General features: G+C 41.1%; 1 protein-coding gene across 1 annotated transcript; it reads right to left on the bottom strand.

Moving 5' to 3' along the window:
* Positions 1-12803: 12803 nt before the first annotated feature.
* trib2 (tribbles pseudokinase 2) lies at positions 12804-19875 on the bottom strand. Its single transcript, XM_034162087.1, has 3 exons — positions 18683-19875; positions 16086-16378; positions 12804-13671 (listed from the first exon to the last, which is right to left on the bottom strand). Exons 1-3 carry the CDS (start codon positions 18950-18952, stop codon positions 13197-13199), a joined length of 1038 nt encoding a protein of 345 aa, XP_034017978.1. The 5' UTR covers positions 18953-19875; the 3' UTR covers positions 12804-13196.
* Between the last annotated feature and the right edge of the window lie 1825 nt (positions 19876-21700).

Below are 21700 nucleotides of genomic sequence, written 5' to 3'. Positions count from 1 at the left end.
AGCCTACACCAGCTCCACTGGGAGATCAATCAATCAATCAACTTTTTTCTTGTATAGCGCCAAATCACAACAAACAGTTGCCCCAAGGCGCTCCACATTGCAAGGCAAGGCCATACAATAATTATGAAACACAGTCTACGTCTAAAGCAACATAACCAAGGGATGGTCCAGGGTCACCCGATCCAGCCCTAACTATAAGCCTGAGCGAAAAGGAAAGTTTTAAGCCTAATCTTAAAAGTAGAGAGGGTATCTGTCTCCCTGATCTGAATTGGGAGCTGGTTCCACAGGAGAGGAGCCTGAAAGCTGAAGGCTCTGCCTCCCATTCTACTCTTACAAACCCTAGGAACTACAAGTAAGCCCGCAGTCTGAGAGCGAAGCGCTCTAATGGGGTAATATGGTACTACGAGGTCCCTAAGATAAGATGGGACCTGATTATTCAAAACCTTATAAGTAAGAAGAAGAATTTTAAATTCTATTCTAGCATTAACAGGAAGCCAATGAAGGGAGGCCAACACGGGTGAGATATGCTCTCTCCTGCTAGTCCCCGTCAGTACTCTAGCTGCAGCATTCTGAACCAACTGAAGGCTTTTTAGGGAACTTTTAGGACAACCTGATAATAATGAATTACAATAGTCCAGCCTAGAGGAAATAAATGCATGAATTAGTTTTTCAGCATCACTCTGAGACAAGACCTTTCTGATTTTAGAGATATTGCGTAAATGCAAAAAGGCAGTCCTACATATTTGTTTAATATGCGCTTTGAATGACATATCCTGATCAAAAATAACTCCAAGATTTCTCACAGTATTACTAGAGATCAGGGAAATGCCATCCAGAGTAACGATCTGGTTAGACACCATGCTTCTAAGATTTGTGGGGCCAAGTACAATAACTTCAGTTTTATCTGAGTTTAAAAGCAGGAAATTAGAGGTCATCCATGTCTTTATGTCTGTAAGACAATCCTGCAGTTTAGCTAATTGGTGCGTATCCTCTGGCTTCATGGATAGATAAAGCTGGGTATCATCTGCGTAACAATGAAAATTTAAGCAATACCGTCTAATAATACTGCCCAAGGGAAGCATGTATAAAGTGAATAAAATTGGTCCTAGCACAGAACCTTGTGGAACTCCATAATTAACTTTAGTCTGTGAAGAAGATTCCCCATTTACATGAACAAACTGTAATCTATTAGACAAATATGATTCAAACCACCGCAGCGCAATGCCTTTAATACCTATGACATGCTCTAATCTCTGTAATAAAATTTTATGGTCAACAGTATCAAAAGCAGCACTGAGGTCCAACAGAACAAGCACAGAGATAAGTCCACTGTCCGAAGCCATAAGAAGATCATTTGTAACCTTCACTAATGCTGTTTCTGTACTATGATGAATTCTAAAACCTGACTGAAACTCTTCAAATAGACCATTCCTCTGCAGGTGATCAGTTAGCTGTTTTACAACTACCCTCTCAAGAATCTTTGAGAGAAAAGGAAGGTTGGAGATTGGCCTATAATTAGCTAAGATAGCTGGGTCAAGTGATGGCTTTTTAAGTAATGGTTTAATTACTGCCACCTTAAAGGCCTGTGGTACATAACCAACTAACAAAGATAGATTGATCATATTTAAGATTGAAGCATTAAATAATGGTAGGACTTCCTTGAGCAGCCTGGCAGGAATGGGGTCTAATAAGCATGTTGATGGTTTGGATGAAGTAACTAATGAAAATAACTCAGACAGAACAATCGGAGAGAAAGAGTCTAACCAAATACCGGCAACACTGAAAGCAGCCAAAGATAACGATACATCTTTGGGATGGTTATGAGTAATTTTTTCTCTAATAGTCAAAATTTTGTTAGCAAAGAAAGTCATGAAGTCATTACTAGTTAAAGTTAATGGAATACTCAGCTCAATAGAGCTCTGACTCTTTGTCAGCCTGGCTACAGTGCTGAAAAGAAACCTGGGGTTGTTCTTATTTTCTTCAATTAGTGATGAGTAGAAAGATGTCCTAGCTTCACGAAGGGCTTTCTTATAGAGCAACAAACTCTTTTTCCAGGCTAAGTGAAGATCTTCTAAATTAGTGAGACGCCATTTCCTCTCCAACTTACGGGTTATCTGCTTTAAGCTACGAGTTTGTGAGTTATACCACGGAGTCAGACACTTCTGATTTAAAGCTCTCTTTTTCAGAGGAGCTACAGCATCCAAAGTTGTCTTCAATGAGGATGTAAAACTATTGACAAGATACTCTAACTCCCTTACAGAGTTTAGGTAGCTACTCTGCTCTGTGTTGGTATATGACATTAGAGAACATAAAGAAGGAATCATATCCTTAAACCTAGTTACAGCGCTTTCTGAAAGACTTCTAGTGTAATGAAACTTATTCCCCACTGCAGGGTAGTCCATCAGGGTAAATGTAAATGTTATTAAAAAATGATCAGACAAAAGGGAGTTTTCAGGGAATACTGTTAAGTCTTCTATTTCCATACCATAAGTCAGAACAAGATCTAAAATATGATTAAAGTGGTGGGTGGACTCATTTACTTTTTGAGCAAAGCCGATAGAGTCTAATAATAGATTAAATGCAGTGTTGAGGCTGTCATTCTCAGCATCTGTGTGGATGTTAAAATCGCCCACTATAATTATCTTATCTGAGCTAAGCACTAAGTCAGACAAAAGGTCTGAAAATTCACAGAGAAACTCACTGTAACGACCAGGTGGACGATAGATAATAACAAATAAAACTGGTTTTTGGGACTTCCAATTTGGATGGACAAGACTAAGAGACAAGCTTTCAAATGAATTAAAGCTCTGTCTAGGTTTTTGATTAATTAATAAGCTGGAATGAAAGATTGCTGCTAATCCTCCGCCCCGGCCCGTGCTACGAGCATTCTGACAGTTAGTGTGACTCGGGGGTGTTGACTCATTTAAACTAACATATTCATCCTGCTGTAACCAAGTTTCTGTTAGGCAGAATAAATCAATACGTTGATCAATTATTATATCATTTACCAACAGGGACTTAGAAGAAAGAGACCTAATGTTTAATAGACCACATTTAACTGTTTTAGTCTGTGGTGCAATTGAAGGTGCTATATTATTTTTTCTTTTTGAATTTTTATGCTTAAATAGATTTTTGCTAGTTATTGGTGGTCTGGGAGCAGGCACCGTCTCTACGGGGATGGGGTAATGAGGGGATGGCAGGGGGAGAGAAGCTGCAGAGAGGTGTATAAGACCACAGATGTCTGCAATCTGCCAGAGCCGAGACACAATAGTGTTTGAAAGGAGTCTTGTTGTTGCAGGATCGCTACACAGCCGTGCCATTACCCTTAATTGGACCAGCTTGGTGGAACACAGAAAAACTTTCACTGCTTTGAGGCAGCAATGTTGCTCCCTTGAGTTGCATAAAATCGAAACTGATCTCAGGTTAGGTTAATTGAATTGTATTGGACTTATTGTTGTATGGCTGGGGGGGCCTGGCTGCTGGTTTGTTTGCCTTTTGTTTCCTCCCAGGTGGCGTGCATTTGGGACTGAGTGGCTGTGTTGCTGAGGCTGTTAGGACTTCACCCTGATCACCTGCGACTCGTCAGGACTCACAGCTGAGGTGCATCTGGAGGGATTGGAGTATGTTGGCATTTAAGACTGAAGTGCACAGTGTGCATTTGCCAGAGACTCGACCTTGTGACCAGACGGGTGAGATCGTCGTCTTGGGAGCCATCTCATCAGCAGCGGACGCTGAGAAACGTCCAGGTTTGATGCACGGTCTGTGAAAGAGGAGAGGGTGAGGTCTCACGCTCGTCAGCACACTTCCTGAGACTCGGTTGTTGCGGCCACCTGGGGGGTGTCGGCGGGGTCCTTGGGTCCGAAACAGCTTCTGGCTCCGGACCATTAGCGCTGCTGGGAGCGCACCACGCCAGACCGCACCTTTTTGTTATATTATGATCACTGTTATGTATTAAATTCAGTTAGCCTTTGTACCGTGCTCTGCTTATTTTATACTGGGTCCTTCAAACGCTGGTCGGTTCTCCGAGCTGCGTCCGACACATAACACTTATATTCCTGCAGAGGAGCTGAGATAGGTTCTTAAGACATAATTCTCTTGTCTTGCTTTGATTATTAACAGGAAAAAAACCCTGCAGGTTATACAGACATGACTTAATTTTAAGTGACAAATCAAATCGTTTCCTCCTGTTCTTTCGGACTATAATATAAGCATTAGCAGGCTAATTCACAAATTTTATTTGACCCAGGAAGCAAACACACAGTAACAGACACTGGGTAACATTATGTTTTTAAAACTACTCAAAACAACTAAAAAAAAAAAACAAAAAAACACCTCAAGTGGAATTACACATACTGATAAACAGATATTTTTTTTCTTTCTTCCAGATCAAATTGGAGTGCCTTCTCATTGCATGTTGCTTCATATCTCTTTGAGAAATCCTTTGGATCAAACATTATCCGCTAACTGAAAAGCTAACTGAGTCTAAAACTAACTGAATATAAAGATACATAACAGAACACAATGCTAACCCAACATATAAACTGAGAATATATTGATAAGTATATTAAGATGACATATAAAGCTAACAGAACATATTGCTAACAGAATATAACGCTAACACAACACAAAAACTGAAGGAATATATTGATAAATACATTAAGCTGACATAATAGCTAGCTGCATATAAAACAAAATGAACATAATGCTAATAGAACATAACCCTAACTCAACATAAAAACTGAGAGAATATACTGATAAATATATTAAGCTGACGTAATAGCTAACTGCATATAAAGCTAACAGAACATATCGCTAACAGATGGCAGACTATATTGATGAATATATTAAAATTACATAATAGCTAGCTGCATATAAAGCTTACAGAACATACTGCTAACAGAATACAATACTAACGCAACATATTTAGAAATACATTAAGATGACATAATAGCTAGCTGCATCTAAAACAAACTGAACATAATGCGAATAGAACAAAACGCTAACATAAAAACTGACAGAATATATTGATAAATATATTAAGATGACATAATAGCTAGCTGCATATAAAGCAAACTGAACATAGTGCTACAACATTAACTCAACATAAAAACTGACAGAATATATTGATAAATGCATTAAGCTAAGATAATAGCTAGCTGCTTATAAACCTAACGGAACATAAAACTAAGTGAACCAATAAACGATCCGAATATGTCGATAAATGAGCATAAAACTAACATAGTGTAAATGTAACATAACATAAACCACATTACACTCAATAAACATAAAAGACTAATTGAATATACAAGTATATGAACCTAAATTAATGTCAAACTGAATATAAAGTTAGCTAAGTATAAAGTTATCTTGAGATTCTAAAGGACTAAATTAGTGACAAAGTGACAAAGTGACAAAGTTTTTATTCGGCACACAAAATATTCAAATAGAAAAAAATGAACAATTCCACAAACAAACACAGACAAAACTAGTGAGTCCGAAAGGGTGTGGGCTGAAGCAAAGCTAAATTAAGGTTAAGTGAGCATAACAAATTGGCCAATAATGCTAACTGTGTACAAATTTAACTGAATATAAAAGACATTAAACTTAAAGATAAATAAGTCAAAAGAAAATAGGTAACTGAATGTAAAGGTACCTCAACTAAATAAACTAAGTCTAACTGAAGACAAAACTAACTTAATATAAAGATAAATGACCATAAAATTGAATGAATGTAAAGTTAACTGTTTATAAAAATTTACTGCACATGAAGATTAAAAAGCTAAGTTAAAAAAAGTTAAGTTACCTTAACAAAAACTAAACCAGAACACTAAACTGAACACTAACTAAATAAGAAGATATATAAGCAGAAAAGTGACTTATTTAGACCTAAGAGATTATGAGGCTACCACAACATAATAACCAACTGAATAAAAGACCAATTGAATATAAAAGGCATAATAAACCGATTTCACTTTCCTCATGGTTGAGACAAATTTGCACTTTGAAAAGGTTAAGCACTTAGTTCCCAGAACACCCAAGGTCAAAGTGACTGCATAAAGAACTGTCTACTTAATCAACACATATTTGCAGCATTTCAGTGAGCCTCTTCACTGTGGAATTTACAAATATTAAAGTAATGATATTGTATATTGTTAAGCATCAAGTGGCAAGACCTTAATTACTCCCACAGCATACGTTTAAAAGGGTCATACTGTGCAAAATTGCAATTTATGCACCTACCTCTTACACTTAAGTATGGATGAGATTTCAAGTTAAACATCCTCATCGTCCCATAGTTTTACATCTGTGCATGCAGAAAATACACTGTAATAAGTAAAAATATATCCATGAAAGGCTCATTTTAGAGTTGCATACCATATTCTCAAAACAAAAAATGTGCATAATATGATCCCTTTAACTTGAGTTGACTGCCTGATCTGCTGGTGCTCACTTTCGTGTTGCATTTATATATGTTTAAACATCACAAACACAAGAAAAAAAAATATATTACTGTCTCTTCCTCCTGCAGCATTTATGAATAACAGCCCACAGTGCATCCTCCTGAAACCTAAATATAACACTGATATTAAGCTCCCTACAGAATGGATTGTAAAAGAAGATTATACAACAGCAGGATTTTCAAGGGCAGGGGTCACTGCACTGGCAGTGCTTTTGCAAATTGAATTTAAAAGGGTTGCATTGTGCAAAATGTGCTTAGAGCTACCTGTGAAATTTGAATACCCTCAGAGTTTACTGCTAAGCATTTTCAAAGTCCCACTAAAACTGGCACAGGGTTGAGCTAAAGTGGTATATTTAGGAGCTCACACCAAGTATTTGTTTTATATATATATATTACTTGAGCATATCAATGGTAAGTAGGTTGGTTCAGTGTTAGGAGTGTTTCAGTTCTAAACGTGGCCACCAGGTTTCCAAATCTCTGTGTCATGTATCAAAGTGAGAGTTTCTACAAAAGGTCACCTCATTAATACCCTGGACAACTTTAAAATTGGGTTGCATTTCGAAGCTAAGCATGGGGACCATTGCGTCGGGTTTCGGAAGATAACGCCACAAGGTCTTCGTTGACAATGATGAAACTTGCATCTGTAAATTATACCTTACTTAAGACCTTTCCCAGGCTTGAAGTTGGGCTTAGTGCCACATTAGGATAAATACTGCCCTTCTTTAATATTTAGGACCAACTCAGTTTCTGTTTGGTAATTCTGGCTCTAGACTTTAATATGTGTTTTTAAGTAACTACTGGGTGTTGGGTAGGGTTGTGGAAACCAGCAGTTTAGGTGCCTTTGCTAGCAAGGAAAGGCTCACTGACCTTGACAGTGCTGTTATCTTTGAGGAATCAATTGATGCCCTGATTGAAGCATTTCAGAACCTGAACAAGTAACTGAAGGGTATGGGTTTGTTATTGTACTGGATCAAAACCAAAATCTAAGCTTTGGTGACTTCCTGAACTCAGGGACACCCGTGAAGACCTGATGAAGTCATGATGTTGCTGGACAGAGCTGTCTCATCTTCAGGGTTCCTGTTCAGCCTTCATGGTTACTGTATTTCACCCCAACAGGCAAGCCCCTAATTGATGTTACCCAGGAGTCCAAGTTTGGACAAGGGGTTGGATTTTGACACCCTAGAATGGTTAGAGGTGAGTATGAATTGGGAAACAAGTAAACCTGCCCATTTGGCCACGACCCCAGCAAAGAATGAGTATCACTTGCATGGTGAGGGAATTGGATGTTTCTCAGTGGATGATCCAGAAGGCAGAATCCTCTGTGTTAAAGACTCCAGCGGCTAAAGAAGACCAAGGGTGCACCCATGTTCTGCTGGTATAGTTACTCCCAGAGCTGACTCAGTATGAGGGTATAATCTGACTCTTTTACAGTACAGATGAGAACACTCCTGCGTTGCACTTTTTTCGATTTGCCTCATTGGCATGAATCTAAAGCCATATCAAAACACTGAAACATGCCAGCAGGCAAAATAAGATCATGTCACGAATCGTTTTCCCCTTTAAACAAATTGCTAAAGCACTTCTCTGATGACACAATAAGCTGCAAACACGCATAGACTCTGCAAACAAAACCACACTCAGGCATTTTTTTTTTTTTAGCCTTTTCGGATGGTTTGTGAATGTCAACAGCTTTCACTGTCAGCTTGACAGATTGTGGAAATGCACGGTACTCAATGAAAAGTGTAAACAAGAGATGAATCATTCCTGTCAACCGGCAGCACCAGCAAGCCGGGGAGGAAATGTGGCTGCTTGCAGGTCTGTCCTTGGCTTGAAAACAGCTTTGCAGCACATTCATAAAGTTTTCATAATCCTTCACTTTTTTGCACATTGTTATGTTGCTTGTCAAACTAATTTAAAGTCATTTTTTTTCCCAGCATTTCATCAAGCACCGCTCAATACCAGAGAATGACAGAGACATGTTTGATTCTCCAACTTTTTTGGAGTTCCCCTGTGGAAATTTTTTTTTAAAAAAGGGCTACTATTCAATGACTGTAGCACCATTTTTGCTGTTTTTACCCCAGAACTCCATAACATTTAGTCATAGAGAGCCCAAACTTCACCTTTTTGGATTCCCTGTGATCAGATAATGTGATGCACATCTCAATATGATTGGAAGATTTTTTTATGTTGGCCCCTACCTGGCTATAGCTACCACCCTGGGATGGCTATCATACATACATATTAAATCCATATACACTCATCGGCCACTTTATTAGGTACACCTTGCTAGTACTGGGTTGGACCCACTTTTACCTTTAGAACTGCTTTAATTCTACATTGCATAGATTCAACAAGGTGTTGGAAACATTCCTCAGAGATGTTGGTCCATGTTGACGTGATAGCATCACAGTCTTCCCATTCTCTGACCTCTGACATCGACAAGGCATTTTTGCCCACACAACTGCTGCTCTCTGGATATCATCTCTAGAGATGGTTGTGCGTGAAAATCCCAGTAGATCTGCAGTTTCTGAAATACTCAGACCAGCCCATCTGGCACCAACAACCACCCCAAGTTCAAAGTTATTTAAATCCTCTTTCTTCCCCATTCTGAGGCTCGGTTTGAACTTTGAGTCATCTACACCACAAGCAATTGAACAGGTGTGCCTAATAAAGTGGCCGGTGAGTAAATTATGGGTGGTACGACACAGCCACTTTTAGGGGTTTGTCCCAACACCTATACAGGGCCAACCTTCATTGACATACCAATTTTGGCAGAAATCATCAAAGGTCCAGAGAGAACAACAAAGAGGCAGGCAGGCATGTCCATGGGACCAAAAAGTGACCATAAGGAAATCATCATCACAAGTCAAGATCCTTCTGGAATACACCTCCATGTGTGTGTTAAATTTGGTGGAAATCAGTCAAAGGACCTGTGAAGGAGTCTGGGAACAAAGACATCTCAAATCACATGATGCTACACTACTAAAACACTGCCTCTGTTTTAATTTCATTCTACTACTAAAATAAAACCTATGTGGTAAAGCTCGTTTTGCATTTTGTGCACTTAATAAAAGGAAAAAATTCTTTCATTGAGGTGGCATGGGTGCCTCACAGCAAGGTCATGGGATCGATTCCCACCTGTGGCCTTTCTGTGTCCAAAGACATGTAGGTTAGGTGAATTGGAAACTTAAAAAAAAAATTGTACAGGTATCCCTTATAAAAAGAGATTTCAATCTCAATGGGATGAACTCAGTAAAATTAAATCTTTTTTGCCACTAGGGGGCAGGCTAACATACATCATCATCATTTCATTCCATTCTTGCATCCTCATCTACATGAGAACAGGTTCCACTATTTTTTAGGTACTCTGCACTAGAATTTCTATTTAAGTGCCAAAGTACCCGCTGCTTTAAAGTGAGAGATAGAAAGCATTCGGTCTGTCAAGAGCAGCTGTGTGCCTTGCTGATAGGTACGGCTTTATTTGGGATTACCCTGCATGAACATGGCAGGTAGAGCTCTGCAAACATCCAAGCTCAGGATTGCACAAACACACACACAGAGGCCCAGATGGCAGCTTAACTCTGCAGGAACAAAGAGAAACAAATGGTTTTTCTGCCTCACTGGGACTCAAAGACAGGATGATTTGAGCAGAGCCAAAAGTCAAGCGTCCTCACAAAGCTACACAATGTTGTAAGAAACAAGAGGACAAATGTGAGCATGTCGATTTTACAACATCAAATCGGTTTGACTGTAGGACGGCTGAGATGAGGTGGAGCCGTCGGAGATTAAAGGTGGAGTCCTTTTTGATTTTATTTGAACTATTTAAGTCAAAGAGGATTTTCTTCAGCACCGCCATAAATATTTGCAAAATTACATTGTCAATATGAGCCAATTCTATCTGCAAATCATTTAGAATTTTGACCCACATGGGCTAAAATACATCAAGACACCGTGACATTTTCCTCTAGTGACGTAGATGATACAGGGAGGTTTCCAATCCTCTAATGGTACTGGTGTCATACATGTGATAGATTTAGCACCACGGAGTCGAAGAAGTGCAGTAGGCCTTCATGGTGACTGATAGTTAAAACTCAAGAAAAGTGCTACTTCTAGTAGTTTGACAAATCTTGATCCAGGCAGACACAAAAAAAAGATAAAATCTTGAGTTACTGTCAGTTGCACCAGTCATAAGATGAAAGTAGATAATGAAGTATCTTGGTGAAAATAACCAAAGGCATGCACATGGTTTTGTTTTCAGAATGCCTCCTATTGTGGTGGGAAACAAAACCGGAAATGATGTAATGCTTTTCTTTAGAACAATCAAAAAGAAACCAACAAGAGACAGCTAGTTAATGTAAGACATGCAAAGACCCCGTTGGACACAAATCAAATCAATTTTATTTATATAGCGCCAAATCACAAGTTGCCCCAAGGCGCTTAAAACAAAGCCAGTAAAATCTAGACATATTTCACATGAAAATTTTTGCAGGTTTACCATCAGTTGTCAGTAAGATATTCCTTTATTGTTTTCACTTTGTTTGCCAAAAAGTGTGGAAACAAATCCTTTAAGCACTTTTACTTTATATCCAAATTTTCCCAAGTTATAAGCTGGGAATTTGTATCAAATACAGCATGAACTTCAATTTTTATGCATTGACAATTTCTACTTTGTCTTCTGCAAGATCTTGTAGACTAATTTCATATATATAGGCGTCCTGTCCAGGATGTACCCCGCCTGACGCTCTATGACTGCTGGGATAGGTTCCAGCCCCCCACGACACTTAATTGGACTAAGCAGTTGAAGATGAGTAAGTATATACCAGCAATAAAATCTGCTGTCATTTTGTAATACACCATAGAAAAAGGTACTTTGGCCATTTACACACAAAGTAACAGCATATCAAAAAGGATCGTGCCTTTAAGCAAAAACAGTTTCTTTCTCGTGGTAGTTGGATTTGGTGTCATTCAAACGCAAAAGCAAAAAAAAATAAAATAAATAAAAACAGCAAAGTCCAAGAACAGTTCATGATTTTTATTTACTGAATAAATTTGGACAAAACACCGGAATCTTGTTACGTTACAATCAGAACATCTGAGGCAGTTCTTCCCACCATGCACCACCCCACTCCATGAAACAAAAAGGACTAATTAGCACCAACTTAAATAAATGGTAGCTAAGTCTACAAAACAAAGCAAGTCGATTTTTTTCTTAATTGAAAAAGCAATTCAGAAAATAGCAAATTCAGAATTTTACACAAAAAAAAAAAAAATCCCCACCCTCCCTCCCCCCGCTAGGCAGGCTATAGCATTCATGGGGCACATGCCAATAACTATATATAAAAAAACAAATTCAAGTAACATTGAGATACGACAAAACATGTCCACTAGTACCCATTTCGAGCACGATCATTTCACAGAACCTACGCAAGCAGTAGGAAAGGAAAACAAACAAAACAAACTAAAATAAAATAAAAACAAGGTCCTGGAGTGAGCATGTTGTTGCAAATACTATCACCGAATATCTCGCTTCAAGTTTAAAGTGAGCGACAGACCGGGTGGCGTGGGGCAGTCGGCCACAGGAACACTGGCACTGGAGATCGTTTCCTTAAAGAAAAAATAAAAACCATTCAGACAGACTTTTCTCTGTGCCTGTCCTGTGTCGATATTGCCTACATCATTCATGAAAAAGAAATCTCTGAATAAAGAAAAAACCCTGCAATGGATTTTTTTTTTAAATATATATATTTATATATATTTTTAATATATATAGCTGTTACAATTTAAATAAATGTTACCTTCTCCTTGCTACAACTGAAGAATACATTTAAATAAGAGGAAGCTAATTTTAAAAAGCGGGGGGGGGGGGGGGGGGGGGGGGGAATCATCCAGTCACGTAAAACCTTATCGCGGTAAGTGCACGAAGCCGCGTTTGCTGGCTTATTAATGGTTAACAACTTGAGGTTTAGGGAGTGATATTAAAGCAGCAATAACAACAGATTCAACTAGCTTAAACCCAACGCTGGAAAACGTAAATGACAAATGAAAAGTGGATTGGGGAGGCGGAAACACTCGAGTTACTGAAAGAAAACAAGGCTGTCAAAATTAGCAATAATGTGAAATGCGGTCGACATCCCAAAACACAAAAGTAAAAATAACAGAAGAACGAGACAAATGAGGTCATCCACGTTGCTTGTGTGAAGACGCCTAAGCGGCCCCATTTCTCAACCACAGGTTTGGGGTCAGCCAGAGCGGCCACCCTGGGACTGGGTTTGTGATTTCAAATGGTACCGCCTAAAGCTGTGTGACTAAACCAAAAACAGACTAAGAAAAACGGTGATGTGACGTCAGTTTTCTCATTAGTATCCCTGTTCTTTCGATCCCTTCATGCATTCCATAGTGTCTCAAAAAAACAAAAACAAAAACTATGAGTACGTCCAGTTTTATGAGCACCATGTTAAACCAAACATCCAGAAGAACACTTGCTACATTGTTTGCAACTTGCATGTCTGGCGGCGGCGCCCTCCGACGAGGAGCTACAGCGCCAGGCGACGTATAGATGCCATTTGTCATGCCAGGCTTAAGGTTTTCCATGAAATGGTGGAAAGACAAGTGGATGGAAACACCTTTATTATGAGTGACAAATGTTCACCTATTAATCTCTAAACTACTATTTTGGCTCTGCTGTGAGCGTGGCGAGCCGACCGTGGCGGAGTGTCCGTTTGTGCTTTGTGTTTGCTCAGCTGAAGAACTGCTCGAGCTCCTCTTCCATGTTTACCTCGGGCACCATCTGGTCTTGCTCCCTTTCGCCTCGACCGTGCACCGCAGTGCCCCCTAGGGCCTCAGAGGAGACAAACCAGGGATGCTGGAGGATCTCCCGAGAGGTGAGGCGCTCCGCGGGTTCCCGGCGGAGGATGGAGCGGATCAGGCACTTTGCCTTCGGGGTGAGCGTCTCAGGGATGTTGAAGTGACCCCTGCGGATTTTGCTGAACAGCGAGCCTGGTTCAACATCGTGGAAAGGGTAGCGCCCCACCAGGATGGTGTAAAGCATGATGCCCAGACTCCAGACATCGGCTGCCTTCCCCGAGTAGCTGCCATTGGCATTGAGGATTTCAGGACTGACGTAGGCTGGGCAACCGTGTTTGTCTGACATGGAATCGTCGTGACCTTCAAGGATATAAGTGTCCTCAAGGCTCTCCAGCTTTACAAGGCTCCTGAAGACAAAGAAGAGAGGAAAATAACCCATTTATTTGATCTCTATTATCACAGCATCAACCTCTGAAAAACAAACAACAAGCTGCATTTTGGCAAGTACAAAAACAATTACCATTTCAGCAAACTGAAACTGAAGCACCAAGACAACCCAAGTTAGGGCAAATTGCTCTGATGGACATCTCAAGTGTTTTGGATTCATCGCTTTTTCAAAATCAAAAGAAGTAGAGCACATAATGCTCTGGGCTTAGCTTTGACATTTCTTTTCACTTAAGATAAAAAAGCACAGTGTGCAAACAGGCTTTCCTAAGGACTTCCACAATTCAAAAGAAACCACGACGGGTGAGTGATTGTCTAAAAATTACACGTTGAACAGCATCACTCAGACAACGGCAAAGCCAACAGGCAGTGAAGAGTTGTTTTTCACTCTGCAGTTTGGCTTCTGAAAATAGTACATCTTCACTCTTTTCTTAATCCAAATAGCTGCAATCATACAGTGAACTCTGATAAGAGCAGGTTCCATAGAAGTGTTTCAAAGCAAAAAATAAATAAAAATCCTGTCATGCATGGAAAGAGACAAATTGTCTCCAGTTTAATTGAACAGAAAACAGTTTGATGTCTAAATGTGCATTCATTTGCACATATGATACATGCACATAGAAGTTACCTTAGTACTTTACAGTGAATGACAATAATTTGCCGTTTTCAGTCTTGTTTTCTGCAGACAAATAGCTTTTATTCCTACACTGCACAAAGGAACAGGCGCTTTTGAAATACCACATGCACACCTGCAATGACAGTAAGTAGGCTTTAGGAACATAAAAGTCTAAGTTCACTTTTACAGTGGCACATCCTGTTTACCCTCCTGCCTCCGGCTTGCGTGCATGTGTGTGTATGTGTGTGCGTTGTGCAGGAGTGTAGCAACACACGTTATGATTAGACAGTTTGACAGACAACACTCAGGGTTCAAAATGTTTGTGATATTTTAGATCAGGGTGTAGACATGCATGACTGTGACAAGTCTGTTGTAGCACAGTGAATGGGGTTTTTTAATGTAATTTATCAAAACTTATTAACTGCATCTACTTCATAATGCATTCCATTCCCAGCTTCACAATGTGTGTTCTCACATTATGGTCAGATTTTAAAATAAGTCAAGCTTGGTGCAAGCAGCCAGCAACAACCTGCAGAAGTGGATCTGTGGTTTATATATAAATATATATATATAAGTTTCCCCTCAATTTGTGCAATTTGTACAACTCATGTTGTAACAGTGTTTCCCTGGAGGTCACTTTAAGAATAGACAGGAACTCAGTGTAGCACATGTGCACACTACAGGCTATGCTGTTACTTAACTGAATCCACTTTAAATTCCAAAATAAGCAAGATGGACAAATATATGTGCACTGACAACCTATCGCATGTTATTTGATGCAGTTTGGACAAAAATAGTGAGACAGGCACAGATTGTTGGCCACCAGCACTGGAAAAATCACAATAAAAATGCAATTAGGGATTTTTGTGCATTGTTGCATACTTTTATTATTAGAGTTTATTCTGTTTACTGCTTTGCTTTTGGTCAAAAGCAAACAGCAGTGTGACTGTTAACATTTGCCTGGTGTTACCACTTGGGTATGAGCCAGAAAGGCTCTCTGGATCACAATCATTAAAGCTGCTTCATCACTGTACATTCACATCCACTGAGCCGAAGCACAGAAAAGATGTAAGAGGATTGCTGTCAGGCCATACAGCAGATGTGACCCAATACTGTCCTGCAACGTCACTCTCAAAATCTGCCTGCCATCAATCATTTAATGGGGGGAGCTGACATCCCACAGCATGACAGCATGAGCCGTCTAGTGTGACATCCAAGGTCATTGGACCCCCACTGCATATGTGGAGCAGATCAGCTTTCCTTTTCCACTGTTAGCTCCAAAAGATGATGTCACTCTTTCAAAAAGAGCCCTGAGATGCAGCCGGTGCTCCAATATCAATTACTGTTAGATTAACAGTGGCAGTCATGAAAAAAAAAAAAACAACATACAGCACTGATCACAGAGGAAAAAGCTTTAACTGAGACATCTTTCGACCCCCCAAAAGCACCTTCTGAACAAAGATGCTCATGTTAAAGGGTGCAGCTTAGAATTTCACCACCAGAGGTCAGCAAATGTGTGTAATTCTCTGAATGAATCACAACAGAAGTGCAGCACTTATTCATTCATCTCTGCTACCAACTTCTGGTTGGATTAAATGCAATGTTTATGTTGGTCTGACGGATCCTGTATGTTAGTCTGCAAACTAAACAACCAAACCTACCGAAAAACAACTCGGAGTAAAGGGTGTGTTGTTGAGGGGACAGGTGTGTGTCAATTCAAATCTAGTGTGATCTAAAGCGATGCGTGCATGATGGACTCACCGATCCTCATTCTTGAAGACAAACTTCCTCAGCTTGAGGTCGCGTAGGACCAGTCCGTTGTCGTGGCAATGCGCCACAGCCGAGACTATCTGATAGAAGAGTCGGGCAGCTTCGTCCTCCCGCAGTTTCTTACAGGTGCGGACAAAAGAGTGCATGTCGCCATAGCTTCGCTCGAAGAACACATAGGCTTGCTTCTCCCCAAGCAAGATCTCCAGGATTTGGTTAATATGCTGATGATAGCCGAGGGCAAAGTAAGCCGCCAATGTGTCCTGGTAGCTGCCGATGTCAAAAACCTGCAACCATATGAAGAAGGGAAAGCTACATTACAACGTCAGTGTTAGAAATATTTTTCAGATGTGAGAGTGACAGGATATGAGGGTGAAGCTGCACAATCTACCATGTTCTTATGAGGCCACACAAGAGCCAACTAAGGTTGTATTAAGGAAAACTGAGAACACTGTGTGTTAGCGAACTGGATCTACTGCAGCACAGGGATGCGGTGTCTCTTTTGTTTCCATAGTAACCTTCCAATTGACTTTCAGTACAACCAGTTCAGGTAAGAGGGCTTGTGTGCATGCAGTCAATACAAATACACCCCACAGTTCTTAAGGTGCCAGGTTGTAACCAAGACTTCCACAAAGGAAGGAATGATCGATCCTGGAAGTTGCAATTGAGTGGAGCTGTATTACAACAGGTGCAAAGCAGATGAGGTCAAACAGCAGTCAGCTCACCGGCTGGTGCCAAAGGCCATTATTTGTTACTGCCATGATTAGATATTATCTCAGGAAAAAAGGGTTACTGGACATGCCGTGCCTTATGCAACCTGCGTTTCAATTCATCAGGGCACTTAGACCTGTTTAATGTTGGAATGTACCATGGGGACAATCTCAGTGCATATATAAATACTAACGGGCTACAGCCAACATGGAAAGTGTGCGTGAATTATTACTCATGGCCACAAAAGGTCAATGCTGGAGCCATCCTAGTGGGTTCCTAAATTCATCAAATGTTGCTTTTATCCCAACTAAATCTTGCTTCTTTAGGACCTTGCAGTAGAGGACTCTTGTCTTTATAGTCATGCGATTGCCTTTGTCTGTTGACCAAAGTAGTCTGCCAAAATATTGTGCAGAAATGACCCTTGAATAAGGGGTTGGTGTTGGCTAAATTTTGGTGATTCACCCACCTGCAAAAACAAAAACGCCTAATATCTTAAGGCTGCTCCTGTTTTGCTTGGGGGTTGCCATAGCAGATCAGGCGTGGATCCACATGCTGATATGGCACAAGTTTATTCCAAAGATATTTCCAAATGAAACTCCAGCTATACAGTGAGAATGGTCATCAGATCTTCTTTGCGAGTATGATAATCTCCAAGCCAACAGCATAAGATAGAAAAAAAAATGCCGATCTGTCTCGACTTTCTTTAACATTCTTGCCTAATGTCACTAAGAAGTCATCCTCTATGGAATGGAAGAGGAAATTATTAAGTAGACCTGGACCATATCAGAATTCTGATAATGCACAGGATTTCCAGTAATGCAAAAAGCAGCTATATAAATACTGAGTTGTTTGAGAGCAATTTCTCAAGAACTGTTCAAATTTCTGAATTTCTGGGGGGGGGGGAAAAAACAACCGTATTGCTAGCCCTGCACATAAACCACTTTTTTAAAGTAACTTGCAAGGCTGCTTGGCAGCACAGACAAGTATGAGTCTCACACCAACTGATCAATCATGTAGCACCATTCTGGAAGTGATGATCAGTTTCAGAAGCACCAAAACTCCAGTTTTGTTCACTTTTTGACATTGCACAGAGCATGCATATATATACATATATATATATATATATATATATATATAGTAACCTTATCTATTTGGTTATAACATGTGGCTATTGATAGGATACAGTATTCCACAACATCTGATAAACCAATCTGTTTATTGTGAGATAAAGAGTGACGACATGGCTTCGAAGCTGCACAGGAAGTGATGAATTTCAAGCTTCGAGAACTACGGTTATTGCTTTGCATGAATCATGATGTTGGGCACCTCTACTAACAGCAATTTGCATGGTATCATATCAGCATGAAAAAAATCATTTGTGTTTCAGTTCATGTTTCCATCCACTGACAGGGTTCTTATGGAAGCACGTTCTTTTTCACCCACATACATACGGAAAGGTCTTCAACAATGTACATTCAACATTTAGTGCAAAATGTAAAACGGGTATCCCTGAATGTGCAATAATAGAGCGCTGCTGCACTCCAGAGAGCAGCCATGGGTAGCAAGCCTAGGAAAGAGGAGTAGTGTGTGTGCGTGGTTACTCACTCCTTTGTCAACGTTACATCATGCAATCGAAACCATGCAACTTGCCCCATTCACTTTTTCCACTGGGCTCCTGTGCCAGATCTCTATTTACAAATTCAAGCAATTATTAAAAAGTCCCGGAGAGGCGCCAGCAGGCACCAAGAATCCATTAATTATCTAAAATTTTGGGGAAACCTGAAGTGAAATGTGTGCAGCCACATGGTAACAAATGCATAGATCGGTGCGGGGTTTTGTGTGTGTGTGTGTTTTTTTTTTTTTTTTTTTGCAGGACTAACCTTACATACGAGCTCTTCGCCGCTGTGCAGGTGAGCAGCTCTGAAAACGTGGTCTCCCTCCAGCGGCTCCAACAAAAGGTAGTCCCCGATACGGGAGATGCAGTGTGAGGAGTCCGGGGTCTCCGGTGGGCTGGGAGAGCCGAGGTTGGGACTGAAACTCTGGTGCGACTCTGTAGTCCTTAAGCAAGACAATTCTTCGAAATCGTGCGATTTGTGCCGCGATCTCCCATAGCGTGAAATGTTAATTGGAATTGACCTCTGTATGTTCATGAGGAATGGTGGGAGAACTCCGCGGAGTGGTCGGGGGCCTTCCTCCGCCTCACGAGGGGAACCACTTTGTTGGGAAAAACTCAAAAGACGACGTCACCAATCGTACGATAACACTTAAAATACGAGATAACACCTTAATACAGCTTAATGTGCTTGGAGATAAATTTTCATACAGCAAAAATAATAATAAAAAATAAGGGGAAGGGTGCGGGGGTTTAGTTGCTCTTTTGCTCCATTTGTCTTCCGTTAAAGAGGAAAAATAAAATAACACAAAAGACCTGCTGCGATTTCATTAACGTGGCTAACGTGATAGCAACTCCAACAAAAGGCTGCCAAAAAAAAAAAGTCGGCTTTAAACAATGAAATGAAGAGTGCCAAAAATTAATTCAGAAAACTATCCGTCGGATAAAGCGCAACGAAAAGCGAATTTAGGAACGCTAAATATAGCTACAGTTTAGCCTAGCAGGTGCAGCGCTAACTAGTTAGCTTACTCGGCTAACTAGTACCAGGTCAGTGCACGGCCCTGTTGCCGGGCAGCGTATCCGTGCACGGCGGGTGTCATCAGGAGAGGAAGAGGAGGAAGAAAGGAGGAGGAGGGGGGGGAAAAAAAGAGAGCGAGAGAGAGAAGCCCGTCCGGAGGAAAGTGCTGCGGCTCTTTGTGTGCGGGAGCACGACGTCCCCTCCTCTGTGTCTGTAGTCCAACGGAAGGAAAGCAAGGGACGGCCGACTTTCCCGGGCCTATCCCTGGATTCAGCAGGACATCCTCTCTTTCTCTCTCTACCGTGGTGCCGCTGAGCTTGCTAAACGTGGCCGCGAATCAGCTGCACACGCACACACACTACGCTTCCTCCAGAGCTCCGCTCCGCTCGTGCCCCTGCCGGAGACTTCACGCGCGCATACACACACAAACACACACGTAGAAGGACCCACCCCCCTGACGTCACTCTCACAGCGAAACCGCATTGGCTTCCGACTGGGCTTTATAATAATGTGCAGTGCAGTCACGTGCTAACCATGCAGACTGGCCACGCCCCCAAGAGTCATCCTGTGCTGGTGCAGCATGGAGCAGGGTGGGAGGGAGGGGGGGATGAGGAGGAATGGGAGCTGGAGGGAGCAGGGGCGGATCTAGCTGCAGGTAAAGGGGTGGGGATGGGGGTTGTAACTTGGTTTGGTGTCCAAGGGCACCCCCTCAAAAAAAAACAAAAAAAAAACACTGCCTTTCCCCCCCTGCATTCTAAGATAAATACTGACTCACTGGTCATCATTTTAAACATTTTCTTCAATCACCCTTTCTTCATACAAGCATTTTCCCATATTTTATCACACCTTGGATCAGCCACCCCTCAACCCTACTCTCCATCCACCACTGCACACACAAAGAAATTCTTAGCTTTTAGCTCATTCCAGGTTGGTGCACACTGCAAAAAAAAAAAAAGTATGATCTTGTACTGTAGATTTGATCGAAAGGGGGTGCAGAGGTGGGGATTTTTAAGATGTCTCTCGTAAGGCGTATTGCAGAATTATTCCCCTGGAATCTTTGACAAAGTGAAGCTTCATTATTTATTGTTCTCCCTCGATCATCACAGGGGTGCGACAGCCCGATGGTGCAATTCCGTGGAGGAATCCGAGCTGGTAGGAGGAAAGCTTGCAGCTGGACGCAAGACACTAACACGAGTGTTTGGTGCAACCTCTGTTGGTCTGCTTGCACACACACCATTATAAACCACCATCTCTCGAATAAGCTTTCTTGAATAAACCCCCGCAAACATGGAAATACCCCCCCCCCCCCCCGCACACAGAAGCCTCTCAGCTCTGAGTTGCAGAATGCGGCTGCACCCACATGCTTTTATATCTCGGTGCTCATGGTTATGTATGTGTGATATAACCTCTGCGAGCCGCCTACTTCCTTTCTCTGGAATAAAGCAGGGACATTCTCCGCTCTACAATGGCTTTTGTTTTAGCCATTCAGCAGAGGACAGCCAAATTACCATGGAATTATGGGAACATTGCAGGTTACTCCGGGCTGCAAACTCAATGAAAAACAAAATCTTAAGCTCCCATAGTGCATTCCTGTGTTTTTGCCTCAACCCGTCACTTTAAACCCTAAATATGACCAAACCACAGCTGTGTATGAATCAGAGCGATATTCCCCAATGATTCCCTTTGCCTCATTTTCTGATACACTCTGTGACTCATTCACAGCGGAAAGCGAGCCGCACTCGAGAAAATCCATTGAGGCCCACAGCTCTCCATACACACCTACACATAAGGGCAGGATACCCCAGCTGCGGCTTCCAGCGAAAGCGTTAGAATATTTAAGCTTGTATGCTTGTGCACGCTCTACCAAAACAGCGGAGGTCATCGAGGACGGCCGAGCATCTCTGAATCCCCGGAGCCAGCGTTACTCACTAATTTCCTAATAGGATGTGTTGCCTCACAGAAAATAATCTGAGGTCAGTTTACCCATAAAATAACAGTTACTGGAAAGTTTTTTCTAACTAAGGGTTTAGATAAACTGGAGCAAGGATGCCAAACTCAATCAAAGAGAGTGAATGGATCAAGTCAAAGACCGGTCATGTATCACTCTCTATTTTGTTTTGCGAAATTTCCTGAAAACAAGCAGCAACAGCAGCCTTGGTGGTCATCAGACTTTGGTTTTGAAAAAAGAAAGAAAATGGAAAAACAAGCTCATTATAAGCCACACCTGCTCCTAATTTCCATCATGCATGCAATGATAAGAATTCCATG

This window comes from Thalassophryne amazonica, chromosome 21, assembly GCF_902500255.1.
Source record: "Thalassophryne amazonica chromosome 21, fThaAma1.1, whole genome shotgun sequence".
Lineage (NCBI taxonomy): Eukaryota > Metazoa > Chordata > Actinopteri > Batrachoidiformes > Batrachoididae > Thalassophryne > Thalassophryne amazonica.
The sequence above is the reverse complement of the archived record's forward strand: the minus strand, read 5'-3'. Positions and strand labels throughout refer to the sequence as shown.